Source organism: Osmerus mordax, chromosome 16 (genome assembly GCF_038355195.1).
Source record: "Osmerus mordax isolate fOsmMor3 chromosome 16, fOsmMor3.pri, whole genome shotgun sequence".
NCBI lineage: Eukaryota > Metazoa > Chordata > Actinopteri > Osmeriformes > Osmeridae > Osmerus > Osmerus mordax.
Window position 1 is genome coordinate 11,227,054 of NC_090065.1, and position 26,820 is coordinate 11,253,873.

The following is a 26,820-nucleotide window of genomic DNA, read 5'->3' on the forward strand; positions in this document are numbered from 1 at the left end:
CAATCTATAAACGTACGCTCGTTTAGTTTGTGGTTCAGGAAGATACGATTGACATCTGTTATACTTTACATCAGGGCTCTGTCCCTGCAGGCCAGTCAGTCAAGTTCTTCCTTACTAAACAACAGACATTTCTGTATGGAACTTGATTAGGGGATCGTGCTGAAACAAGAAAGGGTTTTCCTCAAACTGTCCATACAAACAACAAAACAACACCAAAATTCAGAATCTATTCTTTTTATTCCAACCATGAGCTATGGATCGGTGACTCAACAGGGTGGCACGGATGGCAACCAAACCTGACTGAAAACATTTCATTTATCTTAACATTATTTACAATCTTGGCTCTAGTCCGTTTCCTATGCTTATCCTGACTGACTCAGTCTTACTGTCAGACCATTTTTCTGTACATTGTTACTTATACTGTAAAAGGCAGCTGCCTGTGGTGAAATTATTCAAACTGAACATTGATTAACAACATCCATGTTTAGTGTTGATACTATGGCAGAAAGTGTTTGACAGCACGAAGAAGTGCACAAAATGCAATGAGATAGTCCACAACAGAAGAGAAACCACAATGAATTGGCATTTAAAATAAGTAATTATTCACATTGTAAAATATAGACAAATATAAAATGCCCATAGTGTCCTCATACCTACAGTAAGAGGTACATTTAGTTCCCTAAATTCAGCATAATTTGATTAAGACATATCGTTAACTGGAAGACCACCCGTACAATTTAAAAGAGCTTCATTTTACACACAATGTGCATGGCACTTCAAATCTGCGCGCAGGCAAACAAGGCAACCACTTTAACATTTGAAAAAGCGTATATTTAAAAAGATTTAAAGACTTAAGAGTGCTGAAGGTTTCGGTCTACTTTGTAAAAGACGACAAAAGCACATAAGGAGAAAAAGGTCTTTGGTACAATGGAACTCTTCAAAATCAACCTATTGCTAGAATTCGGGTTCGACTCATCTTTACAGTCCAATATTAAAGGCTAAAAACAAAGCTTTTCTGTGCTTTCAATCATCACTCACAACATGTTTTCTCACCGCGTTTCATGGTGTTAACGTGCACCGTTTAAAGTGTGTGTACCGACTTAAGTCTTCATACTGTATTCATTCTTTGTCTGCTTCCATTGATCATCCATCTCCTCATTGGGGATGTTGTTCCTGGTTCTGTCGTCGTGTGAGCGGTCTTACAGGAAGACCACTGTCTCCTGGCTGGGCTGGGCGATGTCTTTGGGGAAGGGAGGGGGCTCGGGTGGAGAGTCCAGGCTGCTCCTCTTGTGGACGCTGAAGGACTGAGACGGCTTGACGTTGGCGGGCACCTCAGGGGCTATGAAACAATCTGCCACACGTGCGCAAAAGAGTTATCACAGCTTAATGTTGACACTCTAAAAAGAGATGGTAGAACCACTTTCAGGTTGGTACGGTTTCACGTCTGGACCCTTTTCAGGTCAGAAAGAACCATTTAGGGTTCCGAACAGAACTTGACCAAACTTGGTTCTTCAACAAATGCTCATTGAAATGGTTCCATGTAATGCAGCAATCTTTTCATATTCAATGTACATCGACACCATGCATGGACACTGAGAGGAAGCATATATACATACAAGCTTATGGAATCAGAGGTCCAGGAGTTTTGACAGGCATGCTGTACTGAACCTGCCAACTCCTGGCCCCTGGTCATGTCTTACCAGAATGGCGGATGCTTTTTGGGCTCTCGGTCCTTTTGGCCCGTAGACTTCCACCTTCTTTTACCGTCATCCGGATTGGCAGCACCTGACTCACTTCTATGGTGGCTGGAGGAAGAATGAGACGGCGTCAGAATCTGGCCCCCCAAAAAGACATGACCGTGGATCATAGGATACCACGTCTTTTAACAAGACGGCCTCACTTGAACCCACCGATCACTTCAAAAGACAATAAGACTCCTTCGCCACCTGGAATTTCGACAATCCCCCAAAAGAACTACAAAGCAAGCTCCCAGCATGCCTCTGACCTGCACTGTGCGTGCGCTGGTGAGAGCCTTTGGCCTTGGCGCTCTTCTCCTTGCCCTTGCTGAGGGCCGCCAGCTTGGTGGGGATCTGCTGCTGGACCTGCCCCGGCTTGAAGGCCTGGTTGGTGGTGCTGACCAGGTGGAGGGGCACCTCAGCCTTGACCGGCAGGGGGCTGATGCTCTCCTTGCGGGGAGGCACCTCGGGGGGCACCTCCAGGAAGGCTCCACTGACGGGTATGCTGGGGATGCTAGGCCGGACACGCGTCCTCGTGGGCCGGAGGGAGAGGTTGGCGTCTCGGGGGCCCGCGAGGAGATCTCCCCGGAAGGACTGGTGGCTGGTGAGGTTCTGAGAGACAGAGATACGATACGGTTAGGACACTCAGAAGGAGCTGTGTCATACAAGTGTACAAATGTGTGCCTATATTTGTTTGTAGTACTTTTGAGTTTGAATAGTCAAGAGTGCAAAGCTACTATCTTGTCAAGGACCCAGACTAAATGTTTCAAAGTTATCAATGCTTATTTGCAGCTGGAGAGATTAGATGACAAAGACCGTGACAACGTTCCTCTCCATGGAGGTCTTATCAGACATCAGGAGCACAAAGAGAGATGAAGGATCTTGGTGATACAGAGAACTGAATATCGTCAGTCTACATTCAGCTGTTAACATCTGAGTACATAGTGTTTTCACTTCAATTTTTAAAACCCTCATTGCTCCATCTTTCAGTAAAAAATTCACAGAATTAAAACAATCACGCCACCATAGTCCAGAAAATACCCCACAGGTTCCAGACATGGATCCCTGAACCCCCCGCACCCCCCCCCCCCCCCCCCCCCAGTGTTCCCCCACCTGTGCTGCCGCCTCATAGTTGAAGTGTCCGGGGTTGGAGATGGTGTTGTGCTTCTTCAGCTTCTTCTGCATCTCCAGCCGCTCCCTCTCCTTCTCCACGGCCCTCGTCGACTCCCTCAGCCTCTCCAGGTCATGCTGGTACGCCTCCCGCTGCCTCTCAAGCTCCGCCCTCTCCTCCGCCAGCAGCTCGGCCCGCCGCTGGCTCTCCTCCTCCCGCAGGCGGAGCTGGGCCTCGTCCTCCTCCGCCTGCAGCCGCTGGCGCTCCGCCTCGCGCTCCCAGCGCGCCTGCTCCTGCCGCTGCTGCGCCTGCAGCTTGTGGAAGCTGGCCAGCTCCTCGCGCTGCTTCTCCAGGTTCCTCTGCTTCTCCTGCTCCAGGAGCACGCTGCCGCGCTGGCGGGCTGGGCGCTCGCGCTCCGACGACAGCAGGGCCATGTGGCTGTCCTGCTGGGAGACGATGGCCTGCAAAGGGGGGTGCGGGGGGGGGGAGCGTGAGCGCGCTGTGTGAAGTAGGCGTGTGTAGAAGTTGGGGGGTGATTGGACTGGTGGGAGCTGTGAGGTGGCTCACCTGCAGGCTGTACAGCCTCTGGGAGAGCTTCAGCACTCTGTCGAAGAACTAGAGACGGACAGAAAATGAGAGCGAAAAACTGAAAATACACTGCATTTAAACCCGCAAGTTCAATATTCAGCTTAACCCTAAATAATGTGGGCTGTATGTTCCAGCTATAATACGTTCTAACGCAACACTATTAATATGACTTGGCTTTGGGCTCACCACCCTAGAAAAAGCCATTTAAATGACAGTGTTTATGGGTCATCCAGGATTAGTTACCTCAGCCTCGGGGAAGACACTGGAGCAGGCAGGGTCCCAGAAGGATGTAGTTTCATCAGCCTTGAGACACAGAAGAACACACAGGTTCAGGACTACAACTCCCAGTGACCCTCTCACTTTTGCCTACCAGGGAGTCTACTCCAGCTCACCGACAGTTCAACGCTCTCCGAGGGGTCGGGGTTCTGAAGCTGGGGGTCGGAGGTCAAACACAGAACTCCCTCCACGGGGCTGCCCTCGTCGCTGGCAGGCCTCTCACCCACACTGCCATCTGGGAAGACACGCATCGGGACAGCCAATGAGGAAATGGCATGCAGAAATACCCAATTACAAAGTACACCAACATAATACAGACTTGTAAACCCCACTAACATTTCCACGACAACTGTAACTTGGGTGTAAGATGCTTCGAAAGAAAAGAGATAGTATTTAGAGTATACTGAGTAGAGAAGAGAGAGAAGGATTGGTGTGGTATGAGGGGTTGACAATAAAACGCCGTACTCTTGACTGGTGTGTTGGAGGACTTGCAGTCGAAGCCCCCGAAGGTGTCAGCCCTCCTGACCCCCCCCATGTCCTGGCTCTCCTCCCTGGGAGGGGAGGGCATCCTCCAGGTGGACAACAGAAGATTCTGGAGGATCTCCACTGAGAATACACATTATATATATATATATATAGATACACACAATATACCAATGCCACAGTCAACAATGTCCCAAGGCATTTCTTTTTTTTACCATCTGTATTTAATTGATATCGATTATTCCCCTGTGGGACCGAAATGTCATTTATAAATTCGAATTCTCAAAGCACATATTGTTCTTGAGCTGGTATTCTTGTCCTGTGGTCCAGATGCTAAACTAAGAGCCTTGTTGCGTGTGCCCTCCCCTACCGTCGGTGATGGCTCCCCGGAGCAGCTGCTCCCCCTGCTGGAGGTCGGAGGCGTGGCCCGTCAGCAGCAGGCGGGAGTGGGAGGTGGCGTCCTCCACGCCCGGCACCAGCTCGGCAAACTCGGTGAAGATCTGCAGCTTTTCCGCCAGGCTCAGGACGACCTGGGCATCCTTCTCCAACAGGCGCTCTGAGAAGAAACGGGGTCAATCCAGCTGCCATTCAAATGGTACGATGCTGACACAGAACGAATCGCAGCGAATCCTTAAACAAAAAAATCTGAAAAGAGTTTGCCTCCTCCTTGATGGGGGGGAAATGTGTTGACGGGCCTCGCGTCTGTCTCTCACCCTGGAAGTCTTTCAGTCTGGAAACTCTGGCTGCCTCCTCCTGCTCACTGCACAGCTCCTCCTCCCCCTCTGGACAACTAGAACACACACAGGCCACCAATCCCATAGACAATCTCCTTTTACATATTGTGGTCAATGGTCTGCAAGCCAGACAGAATCCTCCCCAGTGCCCCGGGTAAATATTAGGACAGTGAAGCAATTCATGTTGTAGTGCAGTACTCTGGCTTTGAATGAATGACTATGGTGGATGAAATGCAAACAGTTAGCTTTAGGGCAAGGACATTTTGGTCTGTATTAGAGCCAGAACAATTAAAAACATTCATACCAATACTTACAAAAGGCACCATACATGGTCAGTGTTTTTGTTTTGTCCTCGACCTCCCCGTGTCCCCCTCCCTCCCTCCCTCCCTCCCCCCTCCCTCCCCCTCCCCCTCCCTCCCCCTCCCTCCCTCCCCCTCCCTCCCTCCCTCCCCCCCTCCCCCCTCCCCCCTCCTCCCTCCTCCCTCCCTCCCCCTCTCTCCCCCCCCCCCCCCCTCTCCTACCTGTCCACGGCACCCCGTATGAGGGTCATCCAGGTTTCACACTCCTGTTTGGAGCCCGCGTAGATCTCGTACATCTCCGGCATGCTGGACGTGGCGCAGATGAGGAACATGCCGCGGCCCTCCAGAGCCATCTCCCTGACGATGAGCCTCTGGAGGGACACCACCGACGGCTTGTTGTCCTGAGGGGACGCCAAGCGCAGCTACATCAGCATGTTCGCCAATCAGGCCATCCAATAACATGGTCACAGACAATGGCGCTTTTCCGATTCTCGACGGGAGTCGTGCGAGACTCACCAGGATGGCGAACGTCAGCTTCTGGTCCTTGTCTTGTAACATCAGGAGCACGTCTGACAGCAGCACAACATGGATGTCTGAGGAGACGAGACGGTTACGTCAGCGACACCTCCAGCCAGCCTCCAGAGCACACATTCACCACAGGCCATCTCTCTAGCCAGCCTCCAGAGCACACATTCACCTCAGGCCATCTCTCTAGCCAGCCTCCAGAGCACACATTCACCTCAGGCCATCTCTCTAGCCAGCCTCCAGAGCACACATTCACCACAGGCCATCTCTCTAGCCAGCCTCCAGAGCACACATTCACCTCAGGCCATCTCTCTAGCCAGCCTCCAGAGCACACATTCACCTCAGGCCATCTCTCTAGCCAGCCTCCAGAGCACACATTCACCTCAGGCCCCCCCCACAATACTGATGGACCACTTAAAAAAACACTTATTATTTCCATATGGTTCAGAGTACAGCAGAGACCTGTCTTGCACCATCCGGTACAGAGTTCACTCCAGATATCTGATGGGGCAGGAGTGGCACCTGGCCCCGCTGGGCTCACCTTTCTGTCGGCCGGAGGGTGCCTTCCAGGTGAGCGGCCCCTCGTGGAGGAGCGTGCGGCGGGCGACGTCCTCGCGGCGGAAGGCCCTGCCGTCCTTCGTCCGGCCCTGGGGCTTGGGCTCCAGCCGGGACGCTATCTCCCTCAGCCGGGCCGCCGTCTCGTACTCGTGGACCTGGGAGTCCACCTGGGAGATGGTGTGCTTGATGAGGCCCAGGGCCTGCACAAGAGAGTCATGCTCCTCCGTGTCTGCTGCCGCGAGCGTGTGGAGAGGAAGTGGACAAGAACAACTGTAATCATCCGCTTCGTTAGACACAGTATATCTGATATCGTATACAGAGACATATATTCAGAGATAGCATATTCCATACAGTGGACTGAAGAGGTCTGCAGGACACTAAGGTATAGTATACCTGCTATAACTAACCTGTACACAGTGTTGTCTAATATGGTAAGCATACAGTACTGTCCACTTGCCAAGGCCCCCTTCCTCCCAGCTGCATCCGCTTACCACTACTTTTATATCGTGGGAATCCTTGTGGGTATACAATGTGAGCCTGTGTATGGCGCGGACCACACCACTGTCTTTATGGTATTAGAGGGGAAGGTGGGGTGAATGCTTGGCTGGATGGTTACCTTCAGTGTACTGAATGATGCGTTCCACCAAAACTGGGTACTTTGTAATTCGCTGTGTCACTAACAGAATGCACTCTGGGATCCCTCGCCGCTGTACGATGGGCAACTGACCGATTTTCTACACAAATGTGAAAAACAAATAACCCCTCCGGTCAATAATGTGACTTTACTGACATTTCCTCGAGCGCTGTTGCTGAAACGCTCTCGAAAAAAAATCGCTTCCGCAGACTCACCCGTATCAAGTTCTGGAACTTCTTGTTGTTCTGGAGCTGCTCTTTGTAGAGGCTGATGGCGTCGTTGTGGTGACCGCAGAACACACCGTAGCTGTCCCTCATCCTCTCCCCCTGCTCACCTGAGAACTACACAAAGAGGACGTCACACATTTACATGACATTTACATGTAGTCATTTAGCAGACGCTTTTATCCAAAGCGACTTACAAAAGAGAGTCACACAAACGGTTTCCCTTCAAACGCACGCCCAACTACATTTACATTTAGTCATTTAGCAGACGCTCTTATCCAGAGCGACTTACAGTAAGTACAGGGACATTCCCCCCGAGGCAAGTAGGGTGAAGTGCCTTGCCCAAGGACACAACGTCAGTTGGCATGACCGGGAATCGAACTGGCAACCTTCGGATTACTAGCCCGATTCCCTCACCGCTCAGCCACCTGACTCAGCCACCTGACTCCCCCAACTACAGACGTCCTCCCCCGGGAACCCCCCAGCCTGTCCACTCAAATGAACAGACTTTCAGTACAGGATGTTTGAAAGCTTGTAGGTCACATCTGCAAAGTATGCTGGTTAATACATTGTGCACAGTGTGACAGACTCCTTGCTGGTCCTGCTGAAGCAACTGAGGCAGGTTTGGCTGGTGAGGGGTTTGGGAAGAGTATTCTAAAGGGCGCTTTGTTTCCTGATATCGTGGTTTAGCAGTGAAAGAGACGCGGAGGGGAAGTGAAGTGTTCCTCGTCAGTGATACAGCAGCATTTCTCCCTCAGGGAGGGAAGGTCCCTCCCTCCGATCATACCAACCATTCTTGAGGACACCTGAAATGTTGTTGACGGCTCAGCATGGAGAGAGAAAAAGAAGAAAGAGAAAGAGAAAGAAAGAAACTCAAGATAGATGAGAGTTAATAACAGAAAGTGAAGGTCGAGAGAGAAGAGAAGAAAGGGGAGGAAAAATAAACCGGGTTAGGAGGAGGCAGCAAAACCCAGAACGAATCAAAGAATGGGAAGCAGAACCAAAAGGGAGAGAATGCAAAACGACGACCGTTCCCCCAAACACCTCCATAACCAGGAGCCCACACCTCCCCCCCTCCCTCTCCCCTCCCCTCCCCGGGTTACCTGAGCGATGAGGATATCCCCCAGGTGGGAGATGCGGTAGTTGACGGAGCTGTGGGGCTCCAGAGCCTGCAGCCTGCAGTGCTTGAGGTGATCCAGCAGCGCCTGGTGGAGCTGCAGCAGGGTGTGCACGGCGGGGAACAGGCGCTCCAGCTTGGCTTCCTCCATCTGCAGGGCCCCCTGCAGCTCGTGCAGGTACACCCGCAGCAGCAGCTTGAGCGTGCGCACGTGGTGGAGCTCCGTCACGATCAGCTCTGAAGGGCACGACACACGACACGCACGGTGACCATCGCTGGCATTTACACCTCCCGGTCCACCAATCACACGTCAAACGGCTACCTTTTCCGTTCTGCGGCACGAGTGTGTTCGTTTCCCCACTGTGGTCAAACCTGTCAGAACTGTGGTCAGCAGACAGCGGTCTGACCTTACATTCCTCCCCCCCCCCCCCCCCCCCTCCCATGGGCTGCCCCTCAGGCGGGGCCCCACCCACCGTAGATGACGTCCTGTCTCTTGACCTCCTCCTTGCCGAGGCTCTTGAGGTACGGCTGCTCCACCGCCACGCTCCAGGACTCCTCCTCCAGGTCCTGGGCGTCGGCCTCCAGCTCACTTTGCAGGGCCACATAGTGGGCATCTGCGGGGTCGGAACATGGCATGGTGCTCACAAGCTCTACAGCAAGCTCTACAGATCAACAGGTTTCATGTGTGTGTGTGTTGTCATGGAGTAGAATAGTAGAACGTTCTAATAGGAGTGGTGGTCGTAAAATAATAATAGTAATGAGAATAATGGTAAAGTGGTTGATTTGGAGGGTCAGAATTCCCTGTTTCAACTCTGAGAGAGAGAGAGAGAGAGAGAGAGAGAGAGAGAGAGAGAGAGAGAGAGAGAGAGAGAGAGAGAGAGAGAGAGAGAGGAGAGAGAGGGAGAGAGAGGGAGAGAGAGGGAGGGAGGGAGGGAGAGGGAGAGAGAGGGAGGGAGAGAGAGGGAGAGAGAGGGAGGGAGAGAGAGAGAGGCCTGCTGAGCGGAGCCTAACAGCGCTCACACTCCCAGTCAGATGTCTGCTGGCTGGAACTCTGAGGGAGCCTGTCAACACGACCTCATCCTGCAGGCACTGTCTGACCTTCTGGGTTGATGGAGTCCGCCGCGACGGCAGGGGCCGGGGAAACGGCGGCTTCTTCGGCGAACAGCTTGGCCCTCGGGCCGTCGAGCTCTTCCATCGGCACGGGGCGGGATCTGGGAAGAGGGGGACTCGACTTGAGTACACGAGTAACACCGTCGGATTTGCTTGCTGTCGCTATGCGCACTCGGGGATACCAACGCCTACTTGAAGCTGGTGTGGAGAGTGGAGGTGTCGAGCTCTGGGCTGGGTCGTGCAGACATGACGGTCATGCCGGGGCTGAGGGGGGTGTTGAGGAGGCCATGGGGAGGCTGGGGGACTACGGCTGTCCCCTGGACAAGACACAGAGAGAGAGCGACAGAAAGGGGAGTAAGAGAGACATCAACACAAAGGACTGGGATTGGGTAGTGACGATTAGCTACCTAGAAATAGAAACCTACCTCGTGAAATGGTCCCTCAGTTACTGCTGACTCATTTCCATCAATCAAACCCTAAATAAGACCTGCATGGGAAAGGATCAGAGAATGAATGTTGTGTTCGTGACAGTCTGTTGCAACTCCAAAACAGATGTTGCCCTGTGGAGTCGCAAACTGGTTTGGCAGACAGCTCATCTCAAGTCAGACCAGCTCAGAAGCACATAGCCAAGAGAGAAAATAAACATTAGGCTTAAAACACACAGACCGGAACATATGCTAGGATGGATCAGCAAAATCCTGGAAAAAAACTATCCCTTTATCTCCATTCATTCAAAAAGGGACACACTTGGACAATATGTCGCACAGTACAGTAGCTAAGATCATGCTTGGGTTGCTTGATGCCTCTTATCTCACCTGTGCACTCAGATACATATCTGAGCTGGGCGAGGCAGCAGGTTGGGGGACAAACCCCCTTTTAGAGTTCAGTCCCAAGTCAACATCCATCAATAAGGATATCCCTTAATTGTAGCAATAATGGATGTAGCTAGATAGATTTTCGCTGTTGAGCAATTGATATATCAGTCAAGTGTTTAGAAAGCGTAAAGACAGAAAAAGGTTTTCAAGCTGGAACACTAATGCTGAGTTCTACTGACCCAGAGCTAAATAGCCTATTGATGGCAATCTCAGCCAAGAAGCAAAACTGTGTCCCAGATAAAGCAAACAGGCCAATGTCACCTATTTATTGAATGTGTGTGTGTGTGTGTGTGTGTGTGTGTGTGTGAGAATGTGCCCTACCCTCAACTGTAAATCGTCAGTAGAAATAGCTTACAGATTGAACATGTTCCAATACTTATGCTTGGAGAATGCTTGTCTTATTCAACGTAAACAAATCAGTCCAATAACTGCAGTGTGATCAAAATCAAACATACTCCAAAAGCTTAAGAAATAGGCTAAGGTTAGCACTTATTTGGTCGATACAGTCCAAGTCATGGCAATTGGAGAAACCAACATACCCTTATATGAAGGCTCTTCTCAGAACTTCCTATTGAAGGAAATACAGAAGTATTTTCAGATCCATTCATATAATTGACAACTGGGAGAGGATAAAAAGTTGTATTTTCTATATGAATGTGTTCTTGGCAAGAGGATGTGTCTGGAGTAAACTGCCAGGTTGTCAGGGTGATGTGAGCAAGGCCAGTGGGGTTGAAATCAGGGAGTCTGGTAACATGAGAATGTGAAAGGAAAGAGCAGCACTAGTTGAATGACAAAACACACACATTGTGGTTGGTAACACACCTAACTTGCTTACTACAGCCTCAAGCAAACCTGCTATGTACACAATGTTTATTTCTGCTGTACAAGAGAGGACATATGAATGATACGGTCTGGCACCCAGCAAACTAAAGCTCACACCCGCACCACAAATGAAAAAACGAAATCTAGGCTATGGACTATGAAACCTATTTAACAAAGCCAACAGGCTAGCCTTGGCAACGTTTCCATGTAATAGGCCTACATGTTTGTTGGGTATAGCAACTTTTATGAGGCAACACTGTCTTATGTTTAGCCATTTTTTTGTGATTTGGGCTCCACCCCTCCCATTTTGTTAGCCACACCTCTACCCAGTCATCTGACTAGCATGAAATACAGGTCAGTCCCTTTACTAGTCAAAACAAGACCAGCAAGTCTGCCAAGTATCCCAGATTTAAAGAAAAAAAAGAACAGTTTTGCTAAGTTCAACTGTGTCTTAATAATAACTAATGAAGTTTACCTTTACTAGCCTTGTGAACATTTTTACTCTACAGTACAGTGGGACAGTATCAGTTTTATGAAGTAGGCCTGACTATTTAGTCTAGTGCTGCACGGAAACAAATGGTTAATTAACATGTCACTATTTACTTTCTCAGTAACAGTAACAGAAACGAATTGCCTACACACAGGACTGTTATCTCAAGTTAATGGGTTTCCTTAAATGTTGGTTCAGTTGTTTGGTATTCAAACAACCTCCCATTCCAATGAGTTCATTGCTGCTACATCATCATGACCACTACATTCTCAACATGCTGGCTGCAGCCTTGACAGTTTACATATTAACAAAATCTAAATCTATGAATTGGAAGTGTGTGTGCGCAAGTGAAACCTTATGAAGAACGTAAATCCTTGAGGGCATAGAGGAATTATGTGAGGTGTGTGTAATGCAGTGTAAGGCCAGGCACAGCTCGGCCTAATTATAATCATGAACCATGTGACCTACCATCAGGGGGTTCTGGACAGGAAAATGCAACTGGCACTTTAATGACTGGTCTGCCCCCGGCTTTTTTCCTCTCACTTTAGCATCAAGTGCATCAGATTTAGTAGAACGATGCCGCACATAGAACATGGCCCGTCTAGTTCTACTCATGTAGCCTCAAACCCGTACACATCAGCATCCACCACCTTGTTCAACTGTACAGTGCGCTGAGGGCAAAGTACGACATGAGACATGGGTGATACTGAAACATGTTTCAATCGTTTGTGTCTAATTAGATCATCATCATCATCATCATCATCATCATCATCCACATGATGAACGGAAGGTACATTTTACCACATTAAATCCCAATAAGGAACACCTGATAAAGGGAAATTGCCAGACGTGACCGGAAATAACAGGTGCATGTTTACCTAGGGTCTGATGGCTTCATATGGAAAAGGAATAGACTATAGATGCTGTAAAGCATATCAGCCCGTCACCGAAGACAACTTTCAGTCTTCGAACTGTTGACCTTGAAAAACACACGTTGTTTGTAGAACAGTTTAGCATAAGCTAATTCAGTGGATAACTTTTTTTCCAGGCGTACTGCTTGGAGATCAAAACACTAGCTTAGCTAGCCAACCAGCCCCTGCAAGATACACAAGTGCTGTCCTACATGTTTCGTCGATAAACATTTAAAAAAAAAAAATGAAATCTTTTAGTTTCTAATAGATATTTCCTTGAAAAAATCAACATGTCTAAATACAATGAAATCCCTCATGTCAAAAGAATTGTCAAGTCTTGTAGCCTACCTTAAAAATCGAAATAATCCCGGCGCGATGGGTAAAGAAATATAAAAGTGTAACTTTGCATCAAATGCGTAGGTCCAGAAAAAGTGATAAGTGTAATGGCTAGGCTACAAAGTGCCCTGTGATGTTTCTGGCGAACAAGTGCACAGACAGACAAAAATGAAGTGAGGAAATTCCAACCCTGGATGAGTGTTTCCTTCCCTCTCAAAGCATTATGGGAATCGTTTTTCGTAAAACGGTTGAATGCAGGACATTCCGCGAAGTTAATTCCACAAGACCTGCTATTTAAAGAGACATTTCGCACAATAAAATGTTAACAACTTTTTCATAAATTACAGGAAAATCTTCATTTTACCATCCCAGTTTAAAATTGGCCACGAATGATATACTTTAAACAACTGCAAACACAAATCCGTGATCCCAAAATTCTATGGGGAGCCTCATACGTCACCATATAGTTAGCTTCCGACAGTGACCATGGAAACCAAATAAAATACAAGTTGTTTGTTCATTGCTTCAATCACAAACAATTTACCGCTACAATAGGAGCAATGTCAGAGTAGTATAAGGTAAGACATTTAATTTATTTTAAAATTATTTTATTCTAGACAACTAGCCTACTTATTTGTAAAAAATTAAAACAAGCTCTGAAAATTTTAGCTTTTTACTATCTAGCTTTATTGATAAGTTAACAAATAAATATATACATGTCTATTCAAACACCATATCTTCTAATAGTTTTTCCCTAAACAAAGTGTATATGTTTTGAAGATGACTGGCGTATGCAGGGAAAGAAAAACAGACATGAAGCCTGAGCAGAGGGAAACCTTTGCAAAGATGGTTGAGCACACACTAAAGAGAGACTCTGGGAAGGTGTGGGTGGACTCTTTGAACTCAGCAACCGGCGACGTTGCAATACAGAGAGGTAAGAGTAAAGTATCAATTGGGCTCAAAGCAGAGCATGGCTGTGGGGATAGGAGCCCTCGCTCCATTTGCAAGGTTAGGGACCCTGAGCCTGCTAGAGTCACCATCCTGAGGAGAGGCAAGGCACCACTGAAGACCGAAGTCATGAACAGAGGCAGCGATCGACTCTCAGGAAGCAATGAGCCAATTGTTACCATTCGCCTGCCTGGAGGCGGGTCAGCAGAGCCAGGCCGAGCCCCTCTTGGAGGGGGCAGGGTTCCACCTAAGAGGAGGGAGGAGTGGATCCCCTACACCTCCTCAACCTCGAACCCTGCTCCTCCCCTTCCCAATGGGAGTAAGGGGAAAAGTCAGGGGAAGGAACCCACTAAGAAGAAAGGTTCAAAGGGACGTCAGAAGGGCCAGGGTGGGTCCAAGCTCCGGTGCCCTCCTCCGACCCTGACAGGGAAGAAACAAATACAGGAAAGGGACCCACGCTGGTATAGTAGCTCACCCCTACCAGACCAGGGCGCCATGCCATTCCGTCGTAAGAGGAGTGTGAACTTGGAGGCCGGCGTGTCCTGGGCGGATGACGAGTACTGGGTGAGCTGGAACGGCTGGGACGAGGTCATCCAGTGGGGGGATGAGGAGATGAAGAGGAAGCAGAAGAACCAGGGTGGACAGAGAGAAGGCAGCCGAGAGACGCACAGAAAGAAGAGTTGTTACCTAAGTAGTCCTTTATCAGATTCTATTGGAAAATCACATTTGAGAAATCTGTGAAATAAACGTGTTGCTATATGTTCACATTTCTGTTCCAATTGTTTGTATCAAATGTTTTCTGAATCCTTGAAAAATCCGTTGAATCTGTCTTGTCTCGGCGTTAACCCAATGACCCAGTGAGCCATCAAGATCTGCCTTTATGAGCACAGTTAGGATACAAGAAATAGGCTATTGGGAGAAAATAAAAGACAGAGGCCATGGTCATGTCAGGGCTGTGAGTGTAACTAGCACTGGAGAACTTGATAGACACAATGTGCTGCTGGACTCGAGCTGTCACATGACATTTGGAATGTGTTTACTCACTTAATAGGTCAACTACGTGTGTAAAAAAAAAAAGGTCAGCATCAATCATGCAAAACATACAAAACTGAGATCCTGTGACAAGCTGTATCTAGACACGTGATCAACATGTCAACCTTGAGGAGTTTTACGCAAAATAACTTGTATGTGGAGATTTTGTGCGGATAGGCATTGCACTGGGGAGTCCAGTTTGAGTAATGATCAGTATTCAACACTGACCTCATGTGGTAATGGGAACACATTGCAGGAAAATAAGCAGCATGTTTGAACTGTTGGAGATGGTTCCATAGAGACAAACCTTTTCCATAAAGATATTGGGAGGAAATCATCTGAGGAATATTGGAGCTGTACTTTTTTTAACCTTTTGCTAAGATACCAGTCCATGGTGTTATGACCAAATAACACCAGCTACAATAAAGGCTCCATAAATCTAACAGATGTTTAAATCATTTCACACATATTACACACAGCTTAGCTGGTATCTTCATGACACAGCATCACACAAATAAGTATTTAGAACAAGTGCCTTTTGTAAGGAGCATGATGTGAGGAAAGAGAAGAGAAATGTTTCAGTCTCTAGTCATGAATGCACCTTGCTGCTTTATTTACAGCAGATTTTTTATTTGATCTTGATATTCAAGGGCAGACATCTGAAGCCATAGACGCCATTACTCCTGCTTTCCGTGCATCTGATAGAAAATAAAGACCAAGTGCTGTTGGTTGATCAAAAAGTCAAAAATGATAATTAGTATGATTTCTGAATTAGAGAACAAAATAAACATAAGACTAACATGTAAAAACATTCTACGACCGGAAATACCTCATGAATGACAACATATCGTCTATGTACAAAAACATCAATAATATATTTATATATATTTATATCTTCTATACCCACTAAAATATACCAAAGAAGCAGCTATTGGTCAATTGGAGGAACTCGTTTGTCAAATGTTTTTTGTTTTTTTGTTTTTTTCTTGAAACCATTTAAATATCCTTCAGCTGTAAATGTGAAAACTCAAAAAAGAAAATGAGAAAAGTAAATAAATTAATAATATAACCCAAAAGATATATCTGTTCATTTGTGTGTGTGTGATGTTTGGAATACTGCAGGGTGTGGAGTCTTAAACTAGCTTCTCCAGTAGATAAGAGTTTGTTCGACGATGGACATCCTTGAACCATTTGACAGTTCCCAAGGCCATTAAAACATCAGTGACTGGTTTTTGACGACACATTAAGTACAACAATTCAGACACACTTCCATGACGAGGATGTAGGCCACAGACAGAGAAGAGCACTTTTAACCAGACAACCCAGGGAGAAAAACCCATTCATACTGTACATAGCAAGGGATAAGGGTGGGGGGGGGCGACGGGCGACTGTCTTTGAGTCATGGGTTTAGCAGCCTTCTGGTTGTCAAAGAGTTTATTTCACAGTTGTATCCATCCATCCGCCCAGTCTTGCAAACTTGGCAATATATAAAAACGACAAAAAAAAAAACTAACAAAACAAAACCCAATCATGGACTAGAAAGAGGAGCGAGAGCTTGGTCTTAGTCCTGTCCTGAGTGGACGTACTGTAGTGTGTGTGTATGTGGCATCTTGAGAAGAAGAAAAAAAACATCCTGAGATATGCTTCGAGGGACCTCTGAAGAGAGTGATAAAAGTGACATCTGTATAAAAATGACAGAACGAAACAAAAATATATATATTTATATCTATGCATCTGTGTGTGGGGGCGGGGGAAGGGATGAAAGGGTATGTTAGGAGGGGCTGGAGCGGGGGAGGGCTAGTATTCGTCCGTTCGTTTTCCCGCCGTTCATGTGCGTGTAGGGGATGTGCTCCTCGTAGCTGGCCCGCAGGCCCACCGAGGAGCCCGCCTCGTCGTGGTCCGAGCCCTCCTCCCCCCGGTGGGAGTAGGAGCACGGGTCCAGTGGGATGCTCTCCATGTTCTCCAGGTCCAGGTCAAAGTCCTCCGTCTCGGGCGGCTTGTTCTCCTCGCTGTAGTAGAAGGACACCTCCTGGAAGGACGGGTGCAGGTCCTCCCGGAGCATCTCGATGATCTCCTGGAACATGGGCCGCATCTTGGGGTTGTACTGCCAGCACATCTGCATCAGGTTGTGTCTGGGGGAGGAGGAAGGGATGTCATTGAATTGATGTCATTGTAGGAATTTTGATTATTATTTAATGTTTTGAAAATAATACTTGAGGGGATGTCATTGAATTGATGTCATTGTAGGAATTTCGATTATTATTACTTAATGTTTTTAAAATAATACTTGTTCTACGTTTTCTGCTTTCCACTGAGCTAAGGAAGCTCACAGCTCTCACCCTCTCGTCTGTTTACAAAAGTGTCTGTTTCTTATTGCTTGACAATGACTTGCATGCAATCCAACCAATCCATCTGGATTGCACATTCTGAGTGAGCAAAGTAGCGCTGGGAACCTAAACGGCGTATCTCTGACCGTCGCTGGCAAACCTTAAGAGATTGTTGTCCGCGAGTGCCCCCACGCCGCAGTTACAAAAACGAGTTTACAGTCTACTTACAGTCTGTCTGCACAGTTGTCGGGGCGATCCAGGTAACCGCCATCCATGACAAACTTCAGCACCTGCTCGTTGGACAGGCCCTGGTATGGCTGCTCTGCCAAGGTGCTAATCTCCCATAACACCACCCCGAACGACCTGTGGCACCGCAAGTGACAAAAAAAAACAAACACGGCACACACACACAGGGTTTGAGAGGACACAGGAGGACGGTCAATGAGATCATCTTTACCTGTGGGATAAGCCCTTCCGTCTTAGAAAGTAGAGGTTGTTTAAGGTAAAAAAGGAAAACCTCTTTGGCTTAAGGGTTGGCTTTCTTGTCGTGTCCAGCTTATCACACAACCCAAACACACACTCACACACACACTCACCAGCAGTCTGAGTGGGCGGTGAACACGCCGTCCTTGAGGGACTCGGGCGCCATCCATCTGACAGGGAGGAGGCCCTTTCCTCCTTTCCTGTAGTAATCCGTCTCATAGATGTCCCGCGTCATGCCGAAGTCTAAGACACACACACACGCACACACAGGAGATGGCTGATTAGTAACTAGCACACTGTGGGGTAGGACACTAGTATCTGGTCATGAACCAGCTGTCTTTGACTCATCGTGGAACTTGGCGTTCAGAGGGGGCGTTCAGAGGGGGCGTACCTCCTATCTTGACAGTGAGGTCTTGCGCCACCATGCAGTTCCTGGCCGCCAGGTCTCTGTGGACAAACTTCTTGGCGTTGAGGTAGGCCATCCCGTCCGCGATCTCCGCCGCCATCTGGATCATCTCCTTTAGCGTGGGCGGGGGGCGGCCCGGGTTGTTCTGGAACACGGGACAGCTGTCAGACACTGTCTCCCTTCACACCCAAAAGTCGTTTACTCTACTGGCGTTCAGCCGGTTTAGAAACGGGGCGCTCTTTAGTTGGCTTTAGATCACAGCGCTCGTTTTCATTCGTGCAAGATCATACAAATCCTGCTGTGCACCTCTCGACCCAGTGGAGCGGTTACCTCAGAGTCGGGCCGGAGACAGCGCAGGTAGCTCTTCAGGTCGCCGTGGGTCATCAACTCCATGACGACCAACGTGGGCTGGCCCTTCGACACCACGCCCATAAGTCTCACCTGGGAGGAAGGATGTGACCAAATATGGTTATCAAGACAGACATAAAACACAGTGTGGTGTATCTGTATACTCTGGTCCGTACCAGATGAAGCAGGTTACCTTTGTTGTTCAAGTGAACAAACAACAAGAAAATAGGGCGGTGATACAATGGCCGTGGGAAATTTAAAGTAACTGTAAATATATATACCCCCTCGGCATTGTAGGATCAGCCCATTAGTGTCCTCATTGATGTGGACTAGCACAAACACACACACAGACGGACAGAAGTACACACACAATTCAAACAGGGCTTGTGCAGGATTCCTGACCAAGGGCATGCATGGACATGTACATCATGAAATATATGGCTGGAGCCCCATTTGTTGTTATAGCGACATCCCTTCTCAGCAGGGCACGTCCTCGCACCTCCGAATACCATCTATTCCGAGCCCCACAAAGCCACGCATGGCATCATTCCTGTCTTGCGACAGCTCCACTGGCTCCCGGTTCAGTTCCGTATACAATTCAAAATCCTCCTGTTTACATTCAATCCTCTTCCTCCATACACCTGTCTGTCCCCTCTGCCCGTCTCACCACCATGGGGAGTAGAGCATTCAGCCGCTCTGCTCCCCGTTTCTGGAATTCACAACCACCCCAACTCAGAGATACTGATTCATTCCCCCATTTCAAATCGGAACTCAAAACCCATCTGTTTAAAACTGCATATTCCATTTAATGTCAATTACTCTGCCTTCTTCTGTTGTTTTTAATGTTGTTGTATTCTTTATTTTGATGTTTTTAAATGGATTTTGTATCCTGTGCGGTGTCCTTGAGTGCCGAGAAAGGCGACTTTAAATAAAATGTTTTATTATTATTATTATCCTATGATGGCCTTCTTTCACTTCCCCAGATCTTTTGATTCTCAAGGACAAAAGCAAAGTCTAACCTCCTCCAACTGTCTCCTTCCTGAAGGCTGTGTGTACTTTCTTTACCGGAACACCGGTGGCAAACAGGACACTTATGACGATGATCCGAGGACTGTTATTGGTTCTTGAAGTCCCCCTGCAGATATAGCACTCTATTGCTATTTGTATATCTGCTCTTTCACAGATCCGGAATTTTCTGGATCCGTGAATATAAAAAAATGCAAATATGACAGGCCTAATGCATCTAGCTACCTACACAACATTGCAGAGTCCTCTAATACAGGCGCAGCTCTTCCTGAACAATCGGATGAACCCAGAACCTGTTTTGCTTCCTGCATGACTGTTCTCTTTTTACTTCAGGTGTTAGGTACGTGTGTTTTACAGCGCTGCGCAGCCCTGGTGGGCGGGGCGGCTGCTGTGTCCAGCTCCTCCCGTGCAGGTGTCCTTACCACATGGTGACACGTGAAGGCCTTCATGACCGAGGCCTCGTTGAGGAACTCGATCCGCTCGCGCAGGCTGGCCGACTCGTTGACCGTCTTCACCGCCACGTGCGACTCGCCCTCGCCCTTGACGATGTCCTTGGCGATGCCTTCGTACACCATGCCGAACGAGCCCTGGCCCAGCTCACGCAGGATGTTGATCTTGTCTCTCGGTACCTCCCAGTCGTCAGGCTCGTACACTGCAGAACACACACACACACCATGTCAGCATGTCCGTTTAGCGGTCACGATCAGTCGCGATGTATAACGTTGTATCGCTCTGCAGTATATGGTGGTTATTATTCTGATGTACGGGGATTTATTCATTGACGCTTTCATCCAAAGCGACCCTACACGGTGTAGGGTCGCTTTCTTCTGAACTTGCGACTGCTTGATCTGCAGTCAAACAGTTCTAAAACGCGTGTCACGTTTCGATGTTCCGTGTATGTCAGTGTGACGTCGACGAGCTCTTCCGGGGACGCCCCTAAGACGAGGGGACGAGGAGGAGGTCTGTCCTTACCGTCGTTGGCGCTGAGGTACTCGGGGTTGGACGAGGCGTAGATGGGTCCGCTCGGGCCCTGGGTTTGCCTGAGCAGAAACACAACGAAGTGTTGGAACCAGACAACGACACACACACACACACGTGTGCGGCTCCTCGCCAAAGCGAGCGATAAGGGGACTAAAAACACGTACTTCTTCTTGAACATGAAGAACCCTCCGGCGGCTACCAGAATCAGCAGGATGATGCAGATGACCGGCCCGATGATGATCCTCACCACGCCGTCCAGGTCCCCCCCTGACACACACAACCACGCATCCAAGACAAGAGTTCAACGTCAGTAAAGCGTTGTACATGGACATTCTGCATGTGCAAAATATACACTGGAAATGAGACATTTACATTTAGTTATTTAGCAGACGCTCTTATCCAGAGCGACTTACAGTAAGTACAGGGACATTCTCCCCGAGGCAAGTAGGGTAAAGTGCCTTGCCCAAGGACACAACGTAATTTTGCACGGTCGGGAATTGAACCGGCAACCTTCTGATTACTAGCCCGATTCACTAACCGCTCAGCCATCTGACCCCCTCAGAGAGAGAGATACCAAAACAGACTGTTTCGAAAACGATCAAAACGTCGATCATCTGTGTACTAGACTGTGCAGAGTCGCAGTGAGCCCTGGCAGAAAGCTGGATTGTCCCGTCACACCTATCCCATAACTAGGAGTTTATGAAAGCCCACGCGGTCGAGGACAGCGACGATCTCGTGATGCTGTGAAACGGCGGCGGCGCTTACGGGGGTCCTGAACGTAGAAGTAGCTGGGCTCGGTCCAGGAGCCATTGCCCGCCAGCGAGGTGGCGCGGATCCGCACCGTGTAGTTCCCATGGTGCACCACGCGCAGCTTGCAGCCCTTGGCCTCCCGGTAGCTGTTCCTGGACACACAGTGGTGGGACTCCTGCGGACAGAAACCCAGGCACCAGGTGAGGAGGAGGAGCCATGGGAAAGAGACAGGCAGATGTCCAAAAGGGCCTGAAAAACAACATTCTCGAAATACAAACCAGAGATGAAATGACATATTTTGGTGAGTTGTCAAAGCACCGGCCCGTATCGCCCATTAAGACACACCATACCCGTGTTGAGAAGGCTTGGTCGAAAACATGTTGCTACGTGTAAGGTGGAACATCTCCCCCAAGTGTTTTGTTTTTCTGTTTGTTTTCGAAGGTAAACAAGTCTTCAGCCCAGAGACACTAGGTGCACTGCCGTCACCATGGTAACTAACTAAAATGCAGTGCTACTGTTTTCCTCAGAAGGACACAGAGAGCTCCGATACTCCGTAATACAGACTGTAGTTTCTCGGCAAAATTGAAGTACTCGCATGTCTGTAATGTTAGCAAAGCAAGTTAAACCCATATCAAAATCATATTCAGGAGTTTGCGTATGTGTGCATGGTGTATTCATGCTTGAGTGTTTATCTGTGAGAGTGTGCCTAAAATGTCACACGATGAAAAATCCGCGGAAAGGTACTGTGCGTGCAAGCGTTTGTGTGTGTCTGTGTTCACTTCTATGGGCGTGTGGTGCGAACCCTCACCTCAGAGTCGACCAGTCTCCTGTAGTGGACCTCATACAGGATGATCATGCCATTGGGCGCCTTGGGCTCCTGCCACCTGACGCGCACAGTGTCTTCGGACACCTCAAAGGTGATGGGCCCCGGGATGTCATCCGCTTTATCTGCAGGGGGGACACGCACGCAATCACACGCAAACCTCGACACGACGATTGCGCGAGACAAGTTCCACGATTCATCCCCTTTTCACGAACCTCCCTTTTCCCCCCTACGACGTCAATATCTTCAATTCGATAAGTCGTCTAGCTAACCCCCACGGGCTCCTTCATTCACTGTCGAGTATGGAATAATTAGAAACGAATGAATAGGATTTCTTTTTTTAAAGGCTGTGTGTCCGTACCCTCGGGCATGGTGCGGGCGCTCACGTAGGCCGCCATGCTGCAGCGCGTCTGGTCTGTGAGGTGGTTGCAGGCGTGGACCTCGATCTGGTAGCTGGTGAAGTGGCGCAGGCTGGAGATGGTCGTGGTCTCCTTGGCCTTCACGGTCAGCACGATCTTGGTGCTCTCAAACTCCTCCCCCTCCTCGGGGCTGCGCGTGGTGGCCCCGCCCTCCAGCAGGCTGGGGGGCGTGGTCAGGAACGGCAGCGTCCGGTTGGCTATGCCCACCGCCGAGCGCCGTTGCCGGGAGGTTCTGAAGGAGAGAGAGACGAGAGGGATGGGTCAAAGTCAGTGAGGGAGTCAGGTGGCTGAGCGGTGAGGGAGTCGGACTAGTAATCCGAAGGTTGCCAGTTCGATTCCCGGTCATGCCAACTGACGTTGTGTCCTTGGGCAAGGCACTTCACCCTACTTGCCTCGGGGGAATGTCCCTGTACTTACTGTAAGTCGCTCTGGATAAGAGCGTCTGCTAAATGACTAAATGTAAATGTAAAGTCGCTCTTCGCCATCTTTGTCACAATAAATACACATTTAACATCTCTACATACAGTAGATATTAAAACACAGGTCCCAGGTTTCAAATCCCCCCCATGTATCTCACTGTGGATAAAAACATATGTTATGCATTGTATAAAGAGTCCGAGATGGATTTGAACACCTTTAAACACTAGGGGGAGTTCAAGAGATTGGATCATATCATATTTCCAAAATGGAAAAACCCTAACCCAGTATTCAGACCGTGCTGATTGTATAAAGAGACTGCACCAACGCCAATAACAGAGAGGGGAACAGTGTGACAACCCAACTACCTTCAGTAAATGCTATCAAAAGGAGCCTTTAGATGAGTCTGTCTAACCCAGCCCGACAGCACAGAACCAACCCATCGGGGAGAGCAGCGTGGACTTACTTGATCTCAAACACCTCGTTGTGGAGGTAGTTCTCGAAGGTCTTGCGGTACTCCGAGTCCTCCGCCTCCTTCTTCAGCTCCTTGTCGGTCTTGGGGCAGGCGCAGCAGCGCCCCCCCTGGCCCTGGTCCTCCGTCTGGTTCCATTTGTGCTCCTCGTCACTGTCCACCTGGGTGGGCATCCTCGACGGGAGCTTCATCCCTGGACGGGGACACACAGCACCAGAGAGTGAGGGAGGGGGGGCACACTAACAGGCAACTAAACACACACACACACACACACAGATCCATCACTCACACACACAGATCCATCACGCACGCACTGATCCGTCACACACACACACACACACACACTGATCCGTCACACACACACACACACACACACACACACACACACACTGATCCATCACACACACACGGATCCAACACCGCCAAAGGGACCTGTCATCATAGTTGGGTTGGTATCTCTAGATGAGATTAATATCCTCTGACACAACTCCCCTTCAGACTACAGACTTCGGAGACGTGAGGGACTCAAAGTTCCAAACAGAAAGTTTCTCTTTGTATGTGTGGTGAAGGTCAGGCTGTGAATGCGATGCATCGGTGGATACAATCCCTTGAGCAGAAAAAACGTCTATATCTGCATCTACAGTAAATGTATATCTAGAATGCCCCTCACATGTAGGTTTGTCTACGAGTTTCTTACAGCCCCCCCTCCTCCCTCAGGACGCACACATCACACACCACAGACGCACATTTACCCTTTTGACAGTAGTCAAACTTGTAGAGCTCGCTGGCCTCTGGCTGGCGTTGACAGAAGACCAGGTAGTGGGTGATCTGACCGTTGGGGTCATTGGGCGGCTTCCACTTCAGGATGATGTGGGAGGAGGAGTTGGAGGAGGAGATGGGGTCCAGTGGCACTGATGGCTCTGGGGATGGAAGAAGGGGGACGGGGGGGGGCAAGACAAGTTTATTCACGCTGTGCATGAGCCATTTTAAAGTCTGTGTGAGAGAGCGTGTGTTGACAGTGTTGAGAGAGGTGTCCTTGAATCCCAAGATCACAGCAGAACACTTTGGGACACTTCTGTTTGTTGTTTAGGAAGTTGACTGTCTGCACCCGAGCACAAGAGGTAGGAGGTGGGGGTGGGGGGGGGTGGCAGCAGGACCTGTTGACAATGCACCATCCCACATCATTGTCATCGTGTCCCCTGCGTGCCGTGTGTGTTTTCATACCAGTCCAACCACATTGTCAGACTTGGGTTTCAGGACACACGCCACATGTCTAATGACAGCTTCCCCCCAGTCCCCTGACTGACTGACTGACGGACTGTCAAACTGGTTATGCAAGGGCTGCCGTGACACATTTCGTGAACCCAGACTACATCGGCAGGTGGTGATGGAAGAAACCAGATGGGTATGTGCCCGGCTGCCCCCGCCGGCCCCGTATCCAGCAACCCTGGAAGTCAGCTGGCGTGCCGGATTGTGGTTTATCAGGAAGGAGGAGACAGAGTGTAATACCAGACACTGGGCTTCGTAAACACCCCAAACAAGACGCAGGATATCTGGGCGAGGCCCACGGGAGCTGCCACTCAAGAATTAGAGGCTGTGTGTGAGAGACTTGACTGATGGCACTGACACATAACAGTAGGTAGAGGCAGGCAGTCGGTGCCCTGGGGGGGGGGGGGGGGGGGGGAGAGAAATTGTGCCAGCTCTGCCCTGGTGGTTGCAGCGCAAACATTTGCAACCACAGTCCTGTAACAGGTAGCTTACTCTCTTTCGACACAGTACTGCAACAGTTGCAGCTGCACAGTTGAATTCCGGGCTAGTTCATGGACAGAGTTACATTCCGGAAAGTTCCACAGATGGACCTCTTATTAACAACAACAACAACAACAACAACGCTTCACTGCAGGGAACAGATTTGAAACCACTCGATCGAAAGCAGATTCAGGACAAAATGAATCAAATAAGAACAAACACAAGAGTAAGAAGCCTTACTTGTGGCGTTGGTGCGCACGTAGATGATCTCGCTCTTGGCGCCGCGCACCTGGTGGTCGTCGGAGGCGGACAGCTGGGTCTTTACCATGATGGCGTACTGCGTCCAGGGCTTCAGGGGGTGGATGAGGTGGCCCGGCTCCATCTGGTCCTTCCCGTCGGTGGCGCGGGGGGGCGGGTCCACGTCGGCGATCACCCAGCTGTTGGAGCCGCAGGCGTCCTGACCGTCAAACTCTGTCACGTTCTTGTAGGGCCTGGACGAAGGAGGGGCAGGGAGGCAGGGGAGAGCACTTTTAGTATTCCTATTTTTTTTAACCCTAACAATGTAATACAGAAGTTGGGTTAGTGGTTAGAACCTTTTGACTGTGGATCAAGAGGTCGTATGTTGCTTTCGTAGTCTAAACAAAAACAGTTATTATTATTGCGTGGACTCGGGAATGGGTCCCCCCCCCCAAAAAACGAAAACATCCTGCACATCTACAAAGGTCCACGGGACGCACCCGACCGAAAGTGTGCGGGTGCGTGGCTCAGGGGTGCGCGAAAGGGAGGGCAGGACTCACGATTCTTTGTAGAGGACCATGAATCCCAGCAGGTCCCTGAAGTCCGGAGGCCAGAAGGGCTCCCACTTGATGATGATCTTGTCGTTCATGGTGCGGATCTGGGTGAACTTCAACAGCTGATTCTCGCCTGAGGACAGAAAGGCCATGGTCGTTCTTAAGTGAGCAGAAGGACTGTAAAAACACATTGGTGTTAAGTCACTGACTTACTAAGTAGATAGTTGGGGCTGTCATTTCCTTTCCTAGGGTTGAGGTAAGGGTTTGTACAGCGTTGCATGGTGTGTTTTAAATGTTTATAAAAGTCTCTTTGCTATGCATGGTTACTTTGTAGTACTGCCTGGGAACATAGTAGACCAGGTTTTTATTTTTATTTTATAGCAGTAACGGGAAAGACATGTGAACATTTGTCAGTAGCTGAATCCTATTAGCGACAACCAGAGGTGTCGAGTAACGAAGTACAAATACTTTGTTACCTTACTCAAGTAGAAATTTTGGGTATCTATACTTTACTGAAGTAATAATTTTTCAGCCGACTTTCTACTTCTACTCCTTACATTTTCACGCAGTTATCTGTACTTTCTACTCCTTACTTTTAAAAAATAGCCTCGTTACTCCAATTTCAGTTCGGCTTGTCATCGTTCAAAAAAACACACACCAAAAAAACAACTATCCAGAAAAAACGCACCATCCGGATAGAGTGAATTTGATTGTGGTTGGATGAGAAGTATAAACATATACCATTCCGACACCGATTTATACGTGACCCATCACCTGCACATGACGCAAAATCACGTCAAAGGAAATAGCAGACGTATGTAGTCTACAAAGATGTCCGTGGCAGAGACTCAAGAGAACTCGAGCAAAGTGTCCGAACCAAGCACCAGCGAGGAGGTTGGTAGTTAATAAGATTGGCCAACCCTTCTACATCCCTGGCCGTACCTGGAAGAATTTTTCAACATTTTTGGATGCAAAACAACTCCTTTCGAATGTGCTGCAAGCTCTGTGCACCCAAATAG

The 26,820-nt window shown here is 48.9% G+C and overlaps 2 protein-coding genes across 2 annotated transcripts in view; both read right to left on the minus strand.

The window, feature by feature from the left end:
• Nucleotides 1–244: 244 nt before the first annotated feature.
• On the minus strand, nt 245–12,974 carry LOC136959489 (rho guanine nucleotide exchange factor 18-like). The gene is made up of 21 exons (XM_067253832.1): nt 12,842–12,974; nt 9,821–9,882; nt 9,588–9,712; nt 9,384–9,496; nt 8,759–8,899; nt 8,272–8,522; nt 7,160–7,285; nt 6,927–7,044; nt 6,294–6,542; nt 5,744–5,820; nt 5,450–5,628; nt 4,908–4,984; nt 4,565–4,750; nt 4,177–4,317; nt 3,828–3,946; nt 3,679–3,738; nt 3,415–3,462; nt 2,850–3,308; nt 2,006–2,348; nt 1,701–1,805; nt 245–1,351 (listed from the first exon to the last, which is right to left on the minus strand). The coding sequence occupies exons 3-21, from the start codon at nt 9,650–9,652 to the stop codon at nt 1,200–1,202; spliced, it is 3,009 nt and encodes a 1,002-aa protein (XP_067109933.1). The 5' UTR covers nt 9,653–9,712; nt 9,821–9,882; nt 12,842–12,974; the 3' UTR covers nt 245–1,199.
• A 2,431-nt stretch (nt 12,975–15,405) lies between these two features.
• Nucleotides 15,406–26,820, minus strand: part of insra (insulin receptor a) — a 33,848-nt gene continuing 22,433 nt past the window's right edge. The window contains exons 7-21 of the mRNA XM_067253032.1: nt 25,808–25,934; nt 25,251–25,501; nt 24,014–24,181; nt 23,256–23,454; nt 22,315–22,604; nt 21,939–22,078; nt 21,146–21,305; nt 20,545–20,647; nt 20,372–20,439; nt 19,822–20,051; nt 18,356–18,466; nt 18,011–18,170; nt 17,733–17,862; nt 17,365–17,499; nt 15,406–16,941 (exon numbers count right to left, since the gene is read on the minus strand). Of these exons, the coding sequence (XP_067109133.1) occupies nt 16,581–16,941; nt 17,365–17,499; nt 17,733–17,862; nt 18,011–18,170; nt 18,356–18,466; nt 19,822–20,051; nt 20,372–20,439; nt 20,545–20,647; nt 21,146–21,305; nt 21,939–22,078; nt 22,315–22,604; nt 23,256–23,454; nt 24,014–24,181; nt 25,251–25,501; nt 25,808–25,934 (2,633 nt within the window). The 3' untranslated portion in view covers nt 15,406–16,580. The remainder of the gene's footprint in view (nt 16,942–17,364; nt 17,500–17,732; nt 17,863–18,010; nt 18,171–18,355; nt 18,467–19,821; nt 20,052–20,371; nt 20,440–20,544; nt 20,648–21,145; nt 21,306–21,938; nt 22,079–22,314; nt 22,605–23,255; nt 23,455–24,013; nt 24,182–25,250; nt 25,502–25,807; nt 25,935–26,820) is intronic.

Bases quoted from the DNA above. Each gene is read 5' to 3' on its own strand.
- LOC136959489 (XM_067253832.1), bottom strand. From the start codon at position 9,652: ATGACCGTCATGTCTGCACGACCCAGCCCAGAGCTCGACACCTCCACT. The intron at 4,985-5,449 runs GTAGGAGAGGGG...TGTGTGTTCTAG, and splicing joins ATACGGGGTGCCGTGGACAG to TTGTCCAGAGGGGGAGGAGG. The intron at 3,463-3,678 runs GTAACTAATCCT...GTCCGTCTCTAG, and splicing joins GTGTCTTCCCCGAGGCTGAG to TTCTTCGACAGAGTGCTGAA.